Source organism: Pistacia vera, unplaced genomic scaffold (genome assembly GCF_008641045.1).
Source record: "Pistacia vera cultivar Batoury unplaced genomic scaffold, PisVer_v2 Contig35, whole genome shotgun sequence".
Lineage (NCBI taxonomy): Eukaryota > Viridiplantae > Streptophyta > Magnoliopsida > Sapindales > Anacardiaceae > Pistacia > Pistacia vera.
In genome coordinates, this window is record NW_022196168.1 from 459,856 (window position 1) to 473,546 (window position 13,691).

General features: G+C 35.2%; 1 protein-coding gene across 1 annotated transcript; it reads left to right on the forward strand.

The window, feature by feature from the left end:
- The first annotated feature begins 2,406 nt into the window (after positions 1–2,406).
- On the forward strand, positions 2,407–13,442 carry LOC116139309 (protein S-acyltransferase 24). The gene is made up of 13 exons (XM_031424986.1): positions 2,407–2,667; positions 2,767–2,907; positions 5,420–5,532; positions 5,822–5,901; positions 6,260–6,423; positions 7,500–7,638; positions 7,720–7,819; positions 9,390–9,444; positions 9,648–9,725; positions 9,827–9,925; positions 11,316–11,394; positions 11,495–11,643; positions 12,708–13,442. Exons 1-13 carry the CDS (start codon positions 2,407–2,409, stop codon positions 13,170–13,172), a joined length of 1,923 nt encoding a protein of 640 aa, XP_031280846.1. The 3' UTR covers positions 13,173–13,442.
- Positions 13,443–13,691: the final 249 nt, after the last annotated feature.

Genomic DNA, 13,691 nt, shown 5'->3' on the forward strand with positions numbered 1-13,691 from the left:
AAAAACAAAGGGTTTAGCTTTTCTTATTGATATTTGATGGAACACCCCTGATGAAATCAAACAAATCCAGTAATAAAACAATCCAAAAAAACACACAAGATATGGCCACTACAAATATGGAATTAATTCAGCAATAAATTGGAAATATGTGGAGTGCCTCCTGAAAAATTCAGAACTATATGTTCAAGTATTGACAAGCTAGTCAAGTAATCCTTTAAGATGAAATAATTGGAACCAAACTAAACTGCCTAGTGCCAACCGTGAGAAATAAAACCAAATGCAATATTGTGAAATTGCCCCAAGTGCATTTGGTTTATCCACTCTAGTCGTTCAGCTGTTATTGTGAAATTTGCATGGACAAAATGGTGCTTGGATGAAGAGTGTCATATAAAATGCAACAATCATCAACAACACAGTCCACAACACAAACACATTTCAATAGACAATAATCCTCAACAACATAATCCACACTTCAGAACACAAACACATTACACAGTTCAATAATCCTCAACACACTCGAATGCCAAACAAACGCAACATCACAGACACATTTCTATAATCCTCAACAGTCAACACACCTGAATGCCCAACAAATGTAACAGCATAATCCACATCACAAACACATTACACATTTGACATTTCAATGCATATTGGGAAAAACAAAGAAGAAAAATGAGTCAAAATAATACCTTACTTATTTACCGTGATAGCGAGAAAGACAGCGGAACAATGGGCAAGTTGATGGCAGGAAGAGAAGTATACAGCAATGAAGAGAACTTGGAGGTCGACGGAAATGGTGAAACGACGGCGAGGAAGAGAATAGCTATAACAGGTGATGCCGTCGGCAATAACAGTGGACCACGACAACTACGAGCGACGACGTGCAAGTTGATCAGGATTTGTCAATTTTGGGTGGGCTCGCTGTTTCAATTTAGGGATTTTGTTTCAAATGGGGGTAAATGATCGTGTTTTACCAAGTTTTACAATGGGGGAATTTGTCATTTTTTAAACTATTATGCTTAATAATTGCAAATTGCATTTAACCCTCAATAGTTTGAAAAACCCTCGGTGTGACCCTCTCTAACTCGAGCCAGATTCGGCTCGCAAGCCGTCGAGCCGAGCTAAGCAATGATCGAACTCGGATTGCAACCCATTCACGAATCGAGCCGAGCCCTTGGCGAATCGTAACTGAGCCAGTTCACGAGCCGCTTGATTCGTCTAACAGTCTTACTCAAGTGGATGACGAGTGCTTCCCCAAGGTGATTTACCCGCTCCCTAGAAATTACTTTTATCTTCCGTTGAGGAGTTACCACGCTCTCCGTTATCTTCCATTTCCTTTTCCTTAAACCTAGATTTTGATTTACAAGTTAGAACTTGTTTAGGTTTCTTTTATTTTTTTTAAGATGTCATTTATCATTATATGGTTAGCATAAATTCAACAAGTTGTTCCTTTTAATTTATTGCTATTATAGTGTTTTTTAATTTCCTATGCTAACCATTTAGAGACTAGTGCTGTTATCTTTTTTTTTTTTTTTTTTTTAATAATGATCGAGTATGTTCGGACCAGTTTATACATACTTCAACTAATCTCTGAGATTCTGAAAAATGGTTATCGCTATTAATAACCGATGAGGAATCGAACTCATGATTTATTGAATAATACGCCAAAAAGTCTCTATCAAATGACTAGAACTATTATCATTTGGTTGATCCTTTCTTAATTGTCTGTATTTCTTAATCTTTCCAACTTGTTTATAACTTAGCATAAGATAGTCCTCAACAACTTGATTGGGCTTTGACCTTATCAAGCATCCCCCACAAAACGATTCAAGCGAATTGAAAAAAAAAAAACGAAATTTTCATCACACTCTACACTAGATTTTTCATTTGCATTCAAGTCATAACTCATAAATTATTAATTTCTAAAGAGGAATCGGGAATAACGTTACATGCCATCCAAAGCCGTCCGATTATTTCCTGTAAAATGAACGGGTGATCCTATGGCTTTAGATAGTATTATTATAGCCTTGAAAACTACAAACAGAAAACTGAGAAATATAAAACATATCTTTACAAACAAACAGTCTTTGATTTGAGGAAACGACTTCGGATATTCATAGGCAAGTTGGATTGTTAATGTTTGGTCTTCTTCTCTCTCTTTCCCCATCTTTATCCATCGACCTCCCAGTCAACTCATCCCCTTTCTCCTTCCTCCAAAAACCCTAATCTCTTACGTTTTCAACAATTTCCTCAAATCAACCAAGTCAACCCTTAACATTTTCCAATCTTATTGAATTCAGTCAAATCTTTACGATCTGGTTTTAGTGTCATTACTTTCTCATTAACATTACAAGTAATTACCTTCATTCTCTTTTATTTTCTTTTATTTTCGTTTCTTCTTTCAATATGTCGTCGGAGATCGAGGTCGTCGAAGAGGTCGACCAATCATCCCAATCGCAGAATCACCAATCCAACGACGTGGTGGTCGACGAGGAAAGTCTTCGGAACGATGTCTACACGGCCGCCGCCTATGGAGATTTGGAAAAGCTTCAGAGGTTGGTTGAGTCCGAGGGTTGCTCCGTCTCCGAGCCCGATGGATTGGGCTACTATGCGCTACAGTGGGCCGCGCTTAATAATCGGACGGCCGCTGCTCAGTATATCATTGAGGTGGGATTAATTTTTAATTAAGTTTGGAATTCATTGATGAATTATTGATTTATGGTTTCATTTTATTTAATTAATTGTTTTGGGTTTCTTATATGGCAGCATGGTGGAGATATAAATGCTGCAGATCATACCGGGCAGACTGCATTGCATTGGAGTGCAGTTCGAGGTGCAATCCAAGTTGCCGAGCTTCTACTTCAAGAGGGTGCACGGGTTAATGCGGCTGATATTTATGGCTATCAGGTTAGCCTCTTTATTTATTTATTTATTTTTTTTCATGTATATGTACATCACATAAATGGGTCATATGCAGTTTTGTTGGTGTTCACATCAGTTCATATGTCTAGTTATGACTTTATGGAGATGCACAAAAACTTCCCTAGCTAGGTGAATAAAGAAAAAGAAACATCTTTGAATTCTGAAGTAATAGATGCCCAAAGAGAGGCCCAGAAATTTACTTTATCCCACATGGACCAAATCTCTTCTCCACTTGTATCCTCAAATGGAGATGCATGCGTTTCTATGAACTGAATATTGTATTTCAGTAGCAGGGGCACATTTTTCCTTGGGTTTGACTACCTTACTACTTATATTTGCTTTCTTTGCATGTGAGGGATATCTAATTCATAATTATGTTGTGGTGGTATGACCTCATAAGAAAGGTGTTCAGAAGGCTCTGAAGTCATGGCAATGTCAAACTGAAATCTTGTCTGCATTGAAAAAGTAAACAGGGTCACATTCTACATCTGTTTCCTTAAGTTAAACTAAGTATGTTCAGAGTGGGTTTCAGCATGCTTGTATGTTGTGTGTTGAATGACCACATGAGGAAGGTGTTTATTATGTTGGATAGCAGAAGCAGACACAGACTTGCCATTCAGTGGATTATGTTTAAGCAAACTTGCTTGATGATTTCAATGGAAAAAATTGATTAATTTCTATGGCATGAAAAATTTCTTGAATTTTGTGAAGACAGTATCATATTCAACCCAAAGATCACTGCATTGTATTAGATTCATGGATTGTTGACCAAAATCCTTATCTTCATGTTGTGGGATATAGTATTGATAAGAAAACAATTTGCATCTTGACCTTGAGTTCCTCTCTCTCTCTCTCTCTCTCTCTCTCATATTACCAGAATGGTAAAATATCTGGCCGTAGAAGTTGTTGGCCAGGTTAAGTTATGGTTTTCTGCGTGAGTAATGAAGCCAGAGTATGGAGATATTCTGCAAGTGGTGGTCTGTTTAGTGGAAAGTGAGGAACACATTCTTATGTTATGATTTTCATTTAGTATAGGGTGACTTAATTTGGGTTATAACTGCTTGGAACAAAGTTAAATTGTACCAGGTTTGCAAAACTCAAACCCTATTGCCAGCCCAGCATCGGTCACAAGTTGATTTTTCCTACCTTCACAATTTACTATTGTATACTTCTTATTTCAGGAACCTATCTCATAAGCCAATTTTGTGTTTTGGCTACACTTCCAGTTGGTGTCTCTAATGTGTTTTTTATCTAATTGTTGGTTTCTGAGTGTTTTCAGTCACCAAACTTCACACCAAGAGTGGGAGCTGGTGTGTTGATGCATTTTTTAACCTTCATAGTGCCCCTACTATAAATTTCTCTTTTGAATATCTTTAGGCTGCAACCTGAGTAGTTTCAAGTAGATATAAGGATAGATATTCAGAGCTTTGATTTCTTTAAGCTGGCATTGGTTCCAAAATTTACTTGTTAGCTCTACTGCATGTTACTGAAGTATATGCTGCATGTCTGATTGCTTAAAGCAACTTAAGAGGATTTCTGGTGTTGCAACGGTGAGAGGCTTTTGCAAAGCTTTAACCTGGGAGATGGAAAAATAAGTCAAAAGGTAGAGAGATAACAAAGGAGTTAAAGAAGATGGGCAGGGTATCCAAAATAAACTAACACATAGAGGAGATCGGCAGATATGTGAGATCACAGCAAGTAAAGAAAATAGTGATACCCTTGTCAAAATTATCAATTTACATATCTATTTTCCTAACAGGAAAAAGAATAAAAAAAGATGGAGATGGAGATGGAGATGGAGATGGAGATGGGCTGCAGGCAGAGGGCAGGTGAGAATAAAAAACCCTAGCCCATGTGAATATGGTTAAAAGTAACTAAAACTATCACCAGGGTGCTTGTGTAAAAATATATGGTTAGGGCCTGGTGTAGCTGCTAAATTATATCTCCCACCTTCACCCTGGATCTGGGGGTGATCTTTGAGACCACAGTAGTCCTGATCTATACCTTTGGAATAAGAAATCCAGCCTGATTGGTATGGGTTTGCGCAGAACTCGATAGACTGGGTTGAAATTGAACCCGTCTTAGTGCTTGCTCATATCTTTTCTTCTTATTTTTTTAATTCTTATTCAAATTATGAAGATGTTTTTGCTTCCTGCTATTTTCTTACTTTGGTATTCATGTGATGGTGAACCATTCTTCCTTTGTTAAGCTGCAGATTCTTATGCATAGTGCAAAGCAATGTTAAGTGTCATGGACTGACATTTAAAACATGAATTGAAGCTTCAGAGACTGACTACTGTACATTTTCAATTTTCTCATGTTAAACTAAGTTTCCTAGGCACATGTGATTAGTGTCATAATTCATTGTTTAGTCTTGTTACCATACATTTTCTTTTTCCGAGCCTGTAACATGTCAAGATGGTTTGCTAGTGTCTTATCAGAAAGGAAAAAACAAAATGATGGATGCATATTGATTGTTAACTGGACTTGGTTGCAGACTACACATGTTGCAGCCCAATATGGTCAAACAGCTTTCCTGTATCACATAGTTTCAAAATGGAACGCTGATCCTGATGCTCCTGATAATGATGGAAGAAGTCCTTTACACTGGTATATGAGAACTTCCCCCAAACCTTTATGTCAGCTTTGTTTGCATTGTTGAAAACGTTTTGAGAAGCGGCACCAAGTTTATTGTCTGAGCCCTTCCTCCATATTTGGGTTTCATATTTTTTTCCTTGCTTACAACATGCTAGAGTTGAATACGCATTCTTTTTATGTCAGTCTTAACTTATGTTTTGTCCTTACTTTTGTTATACTAACCATCAAACAATGAATTCTTCTGATTGTTTCCTTTAATTGGTAAAATGATGATATTTATTTTTGACTTGGAAAAATTTAGGGCTGCTTACAAGGGTTTTGCTGATTGTATACGTCTACTTTTGTTTTTGGATGCATACAGAGGACGCCAGGATAAAGAAGGTAAGCGTTTGTGTTGCTGTGAATTTCATTGGTCAATTATATAAAGGGTCAATTTCACCAACCAGGTCAATTCATGAATTACCCTGAGATTTGCTCAAATTCCAGACGATATGGAAAAAATTGGAATTTTCTTATCACAAACTATCTTTGCAGCGGTAGTTTATGAAAAAAATAAGTCTTATGGAAATGAAGCTACAAGAGGGTGGTTAGTGATAGAAAATTTAAGCCTTTCAATTTGTCTACAATTTGAGCAAACCTTGGGGTGGTTTGTGAAATCATCCCTTATATTTCGGAAAATCTTTTGGCATATATAATTAATATGTGTTATCTGAAATGTTCTGTATTTGGAAAATTTCAGGTTGCACTCCACTTCATTGGGCTGCTATTAGGGGTAATTTGGAGGCATGCACTGTGTTAGTACAGGCTGGAAAAAGGGAAGACCTGATTGTTACTGATAATACTGGCCTTACGCCTGCGCAGCTTGCTTCTGATAAGAATCACAGACAAGTTGCTTTTTTCCTTGTAGGTGCTCCATAACACTTTACATTGGTTAGTAATGTTACTTTGACAAATTGTTCCTTGTTTTCTCACAAATATCCTACCTTTTGGAGTTAGGAGCATTTATATTATCAGCATTGACTGATGAATGCTTATTGCCAAATGGATAAACTTCTTTTCAAGACAGTTGGAAAGGAAATTATTATTCTAATTTAGACATGGCATTAAAGTTGAAGAAAAGTATAATACAACATTGTTCAGGCTTGTATTTTTTAGTTGCCCTAATCTACAGGCAGCAACTACGCTTGGTAGTTGATATATGTAGAAAGAGTGCTGGAAATCTTTTTTCTTTGGTACAGTGGCTGCATGTTAGTGATCATGCATCTTGCAATTGATGAAGCTTGCTGTTCTCTGATGCTTTTTGTTCTTGTTCATATTTGCACCTTTTTATATCCTCATTGGATGTAGAATATGATTTGTTCATTTGTCAACATTTGCTTTTATAATAAGAAAAATTTGTGTAAATGTTTTTTATATTCTACAATGTAATTTATTTTGCTATGGCTTGTTTCAGTTAGAATTTAAAGAAAAGAGAAGATAGAAGATAAGAGGAAATCACATATTCTAGGCATCACATCTAGAATTCCTTGCATTGTTTGTAGTGTCCCTTGGCATCATACTTTGGGTTTGATTTGCTTCACACTATACTGAAAAGAGCCTTTAAGCTTCTGAAATTTTTTTAGGATTATAATTTAAAGCATTATATTGATTTGTTCTCCTAGTCTTACGAAGACTTGGACGTCCACGTTGGAATCTAGCAGATTCAGAACGTATACATACATTTATGTAAATTACCAAAATAATCCTGACCACCATAAACTACAGAAGAATGATATGCAGCAAAACAAACTTCTTATTACATGATGAAACATAAAAAATGACTTGATGTTAATTAGAAACACTTATTTAGAACTCCAGTTAAGCATCATATTGAGTTGGGATGATGTTTCCGAATTTATATATATATATATATATATTCCCCTTAGCTGCTTGTTGCCTGGGTTAATAAGTATATTTTCTTGTAATTTTTTATTTTGCAGGGGAATGCTAGAAAGTTGCTTGATAAGCGATTTGATGGGAACAGTACCCTTGGGAAGCTTTCAAAACTAGGACTTGCACCTGTACTTTGGTGTTTGATTTTGCTGCTACTTGTGACTTACATGCATTCTGTCATCATGGGTATCTGCCCTGAGCTTTCTTTAACCAGTCATTCTGTGCCCTTTTAAGGATAGTCTTTTCATTTTTGAATGTTGTCTGCAGCATCAGATTTGCCGAAGTTAACTGCTGGCTTTGGCCTTCTTGCATGGTTGGGTGTTTTCCTAGCAAGTGGCGGATTAGTTTTGTTCTATAGGTGTAGTAGGTATGCTCTAAACACTATCTAGATTTTAAACTTTGAAGCTCTAGTATGAATAGGTTGAGTTGATTGTGTTTACTGTTTTCCTTTTTTCGTTTGTTGACCTTATCTTTTCTGTTTGAGAGTTTATTAATGCCTTGACTGGTGAAACTTGATTGGCCCTCACATTGTTTTTATTGAATGTTGTAAAAAGTATGAATTGTTTTACCCTATGCATTTGGGATCTCTTTAACATTGTTCTATCAATGATCAAGTATTCCAGGAGCTTGATAGTTGCGGAAACAGCATAACGCCTACCTATACAGTGGTCAAGACCTAAACAAAATATGAAATAGAAATCTACTTCAGATTACTAATTAAATCCTCCTGAAAAAGAAATCAACTTTAGGAAAATAAAATCCAACTAAAACAAGTAATAAAATATTTGAATTCCCAAAATAAATTATTTTCTTAAATTGCTACTAAAATATAGATTCTAGATTCTTAATTTAATATTTTTAGGCTATAGAAATTGGCAAGATACTGGGCAGATCCATGGCCTGGTTTTTATGTTGAGTTCATTTATTTCAGTATGAAGATAAATTACCCATGTTCATGTCAGGTTATCCTTTTTATGAGTTTCTTATTGTTCTTGGAGCTGCTTTTCATTTGGAAATTTTTACTGTTAATTTAATAAATAAGGATTAAATATCCTTAGATGTTCACATGACTTTTAGGTTTTTTAAAAGATTGGTATCTTCAAATAATCTAATAATAATGATTGTAACTGGTCAGAACATGAAATTTGGTTGTAAACTCTTTTGGAAAGTTCTGTCCAATCCCTGACTCTTGAGAGATATGAGAACATTGTCTTCCTTTTTGTGTAACCAGCTCTTATATTTGTGTCATAAAACAACATCACATTTGAGCTTGTATATGGTTATGCATCACATCTAGTTGTTCGTATTAGAAAAGACCAATTTTTTAATGAAATAACATTGATATACAAAGGAGTAAACCAGAAGTCTTCAGAATAGAAGAAAAAAGAACATGGATTTAACTTCTGTATACAAACTCCACCAAGCAGGACTGCTAAACTCTTAAAATTATGGCACAGCTATCCAATCCTTCTGAATGACGAAAAGAAGTCCCTTCAAATTAGTTTATATCCAATTCCCACAAAGAAGGAAGATTATGAACTCTTTCCAATAGCAGGAGAAACTCAGGTCCGAGTTGCACAACTTATGGGTTCTAGTTTCCACCAAACAGCCTCAGCTTCCTTATTGTAATGTTTGGTTTTCAACATTGTGGTGTTATCTTATTTCTTGCTAACATTTTATCTATCTGTTTTTGTTTTTCCGGTTAGGGTGGGTTGGGGTTTATGAAGTTGGAGGATTGCAGCAATTTTTTATTATTATTTTTTTTTATGAATTTGATTGGCATAGTTTGTGCTTAAGGTCATTTATTGAGTTTGATTGTTTTGTGCCCCAGGATAATTAGGCTGCTTAAATCTCACTCAAGTATGATTCAGAATTTAAAAATATCTCTTGAATTGTTTCTTATCTAATTTTATTGTTTTACCTCTCACCTTTTGCAGAAAGGATCCAGGTTACATCAGGATTAATGTGCATGATCCACAAATGAAAGATGATGTGAGTTTTATTATTTTTCATTAAGATTGTTTCATGTATTATTTCTCTTTCATGGTTTCGTTTGTTTTATTGTTTTTGTCTTTGGCCCTAAATTTGATATGATTCTATCAGATGCAATTTCTTTTAGCATATGAACATTTTAAACATGGTTTTTATAATTCCTAATTATGTTATGAATATGATTGTACTTTATCTTTTGCCAGGAACCTTTGTTGAAGATTGAGATAAATAATCCTGCTTTGCTGGCTGGAAATTGGTCTCAGCTCTGTGCCACATGCAAGGTTGCTTATTTCAGTCAAGTTTTCTGCTAATATGTGATAGAATTTAACGTTTGCTTTTCTCACTATTTCCTTGTATTTTTTTTTTTTTGTATTGTCATCAGATTGTAAGACCTCTTCGTGCAAAGCACTGTTCCACTTGTGATCGCTGTGTTGAACAATTTGACCACCATTGTCCTTGGGTATCCAATTGCATTGGCAAGGTCTGACATTTATGAGTTAATAAAGTTCACATTTTGTGTCATATGTTACATCAAAATTTAATTAATGATGAAAAATGATGGCAACAAGATCTTTAATGAAGAGTGGAATTCATTTGATGTTGCATGCCGTGTCAGTGGTAATATTTATCCTGATTAGACAAAGTTTAATGTTTTTCTCTATCAGTTTGCTGTTTGCAAAATGTGTTGTATGGTTTTGGATGATATCATGGCTGGATGCTTACAGTTAGTTTGTTATGTTGATTTATGACATTTGACTTATTGGGGAGTAGTGTACTATTTCTCAAATTATTATTATTATTGTTTTAAGATAAGTTAACAATACATTATTTATTGTTCAGCGTAAAATCTTTGTGTTCAACTAACAAAGAGCTATAATATTAGACTTCATAGAAGTAAATGCTGGAAAATGTTTAACCTTTTTCCTTATCACTTGGCTGGTTGTAATTTGTAAAATATGTTGTGATTGAGGATGATATCATGGTTGGTTGGCTAAATTTAGTTTGGTAAGTACATTCAACTTACTGGGAAGTTGTGTACTATTTCTTTATTTTATTTTTAAGCAAAATAGATTATTGATTTCTCACTGCAAATTTTTGTATTGTAACTACTGAAGAACAATAATAATACTTCATACAAGTAAACTGTTTGAAAATTTTTCTCTTGGTCAGTACTTCCCCTAGTTGTCCAAATCCTCCAAGGTTGTCTTTCCTGTGCCAGCAATGGTGCTCTTGGCTTACCAGATATTTTACATCCTCTAGCAACACTTAGACCATTTCCATGTCTACCACCAAAGAGACAATTACCAACTCTATAACTGGTTCTTCCAACAGGCCTGAGCTATTTTGGGAATCACCCTTTGGTTTTGCCTTTCCACCGCCAAAGAATACTGACCAAGTTCAGTTGAGTTCAGTTGAGTTCTGGAGCTTTGTTGTATTGCTACCATCCTTGAAGTCCATGTAATCTTGAGAAATGGTAATCCTTGTTAAAAATGTTCTATTAGGGTTGTCCTAGGTCTTCTGCAGGTGATGTGCAAAAGTCCTAACAAATGCCATTTTGGCTTGACCTTGTACTCCCTCCTGGAATGGTTTGCTTTTTTTTGCTGCTATACAGTGAGTTTTTTGATGAGCCACATCAAGTCTAATTACATTACTACACAATTTAATTTTCATTCAACTCAGGAAGTTTTATGTACTGCCTCTGTAAGTTTAGTTCCATTGGTTTATTATTTCTCTATTTGATTCCATGCATACAGGAATGGTAATATGTAATAATGATATAATTTTGTGTCTTGTTTTCTCATTATGATTGCACAGTTGTCTTTTTGTTAATTTGTTTAGCTCACTTGATTGTTTATTTACCTGTACTGCAGAAAAACAAGTGGGATTTCTTTCTTTTTCTTGTTTTAGAAGTTTCAGCAATGTTGGTAACTGGTGCAGTTACCGTCACAAGTATGCATACTTTTTTGGTTCAAGCTAATTTTTGAAGATATTGTTGGATTTTATTTTTTTGGGCTTAATATTCTTAGAAACTTTGTTTTGCTGGAGGCAGGAATTTTGACTGATCCAGTGGCTCCCTCATCATTTGGAGCGTGGATAAACCATGCTAGTACTCATCATGTTGGAGCTATATCATTTCTGGTTATGGATTTTTTCCTCTTCTTTGGTGTGGCTGTTTTAACAGTTGTACAAGCTTCTCAGGTATGCCTGTTATTGTTTAAGCTGCATGTCTGTATTTTCACTTGCAATGTAATGTGCTGTGGTGTGACAATTTCGTCAGACTAGCTTCACTTGTGTAATCAATACTTGGTTTAGCTGCTGGATTTTAAAACTGTCAGGTCGATGTCCATTTTGGGGTGTGCCTATTTGACTGTAATGATTAGTTATTTTATAATCCCAAAGCGTGTTTGTTGCTGCATCATGACTATGATAGTTGTTTATGTTGGTGTTTGTCTTGCATTTAAATTTCTGTTGTTGATTGCGGCCTCTTTAATCTTCAATTTGGTTGTAAATTCCTGGTTTGGTAGTTTTTATTCATTTGAGAATGTCTATGATCATGTTGCTAAAATTTATTTTGAGAAGTTTTATAAGAATCTGGCTTATAGGATGCCAATTCTTTGTGGGGCTTGACTTGCCTCCATCTCTAAAAACTTGATTTTGTGGATTTTGGATTATTTTATTTTAGATATAGTATATAATGTTTAGATATAGATTGTTTTGAGTTTTATTTTATTCCTGAAATTTTTGTTTGGGTGTTGTTTAGACCTTGTACATCCTTTAGGTAGTACCAGCATTGTATGCACAACTTGATCACTTTTTGTGTATTAGTTCTTTTATTGAGATCTGATTCTCTCTCTCTCTCTCTTTTCTTTTAATCAAAATAAATATCTACTTTTATTTAATAGTATTAGTAGTATGATACAAAATTCGAAAATACCCTGAGAAGCAATGAATTCTTTTTTGTACTGTGGCTACTAAATCTTTTATAAGTATTGTGTCTCAACCAGCTTGTACAGGTGCACTGGGTACATAAATATTGTAAAGAATGTTTGTCTCTCCTGATGGGCTCGAGGAACATGTTTCTGTAATATTATAAACCAAAATTTTGAGGGGGATGCAAATTAATTTCCCTTAATCATATTATACAATGCATTAATTTTAAGCGCTGAATGATTTCAATATTTGTTTTCTCTTCCATGTGATATAAACAATTTATTTTTGCAATATAAGCAAGTTGTTCTGAAGTCTTTGATTTCTTGTGACAGATATCCCGCAATATAACAACAAATGAAATGGCAAATGCATTGCGCTACAGCTACCTTAGAGGTCCTGGTGGTAGGTTTAGAAACCCATATGATCATGGGTGTAGAAAGAACTGTTCAGATTTCGTAATCAATGGATACAACGAAGATGTGGAGGTGATAGAAGATATTGGTGATTCTGAAGGGATTGGAATGATGCAGATGTCAAGAAATTCAAACTTGCAAAATGGGGATGGCCATATGCATCATGCAAATGGCAATGGCCATGTTGCTGTTAACGTGAATTCTAAGAATGCCAACACACATCATGGGCATGGACATGGTCACGGACATGGACATGGACATGGACATGTCCATTCCTCTCATTGCAGCCATGGTAACCATAGTAAATCAAAATCCGATAGCATCCCAGTTGGCCTGGGACTTGGTCTCGGACGCAATTCTGCACGTTCTGTTGTATCTTCATGATGTAATGTAGGCATGGATTGAAAGCTGAGATTCATGTGCATTGTATCATATAATCAATCATACATCAGCTTTAGCATCACCAATTTTAAATGATTGTTGCTCTTTTTTGGTACCAAAGGGTGTTCAATTCTTGTACACTTGGTTTTTGGTGAATTAATTTAGTTGCTCTGCAACACCCATCTATCCCTTTGGATGTTTTTCCATTGCACAATGTAAATATTGATGATGGTGGATTGCCCCATATTTAACTAGTAAATTTTTTTAACACTTGTTTTTCTCTTAATAATTTACATGATTTAGAGGTCTTTATGTATCTGCACCCACTTCTTTGTTAGGAATTTTCCTTTTTAGTGTAACTTTTAGGGAATGTGGGGGCAATGGTTTGGTGGGAAAGTTAGAGAAGAAAGTAGATGGTCATGGATTCTAATTCTATGGTTGTAAGTTGCAAACAAAGTAATGACTATTTCTTGCAAGAATCCCCCACTTCTACTTCCACATCACCGATTTCATTTTCATTTT

What these genes read in the sequence shown, in the direction of transcription:
- LOC116139309 (XM_031424986.1), top strand. Translation starts at nt 2,407, where the DNA reads ATGTCGTCGGAGATCGAGGTCGTCGAAGAGGTCGACCAATCATCCCAA. An exon ending in ATCCACAAATGAAAGATGAT is followed by an intron (nt 9,445 to 9,647) that starts GTGAGTTTTATT and finishes ATCTTTTGCCAG; the next exon opens with GAACCTTTGTTGAAGATTGA. An exon ending in AGCTCTGTGCCACATGCAAG is followed by an intron (nt 9,726 to 9,826) that starts GTTGCTTATTTC and finishes TATTGTCATCAG; the next exon opens with ATTGTAAGACCTCTTCGTGC.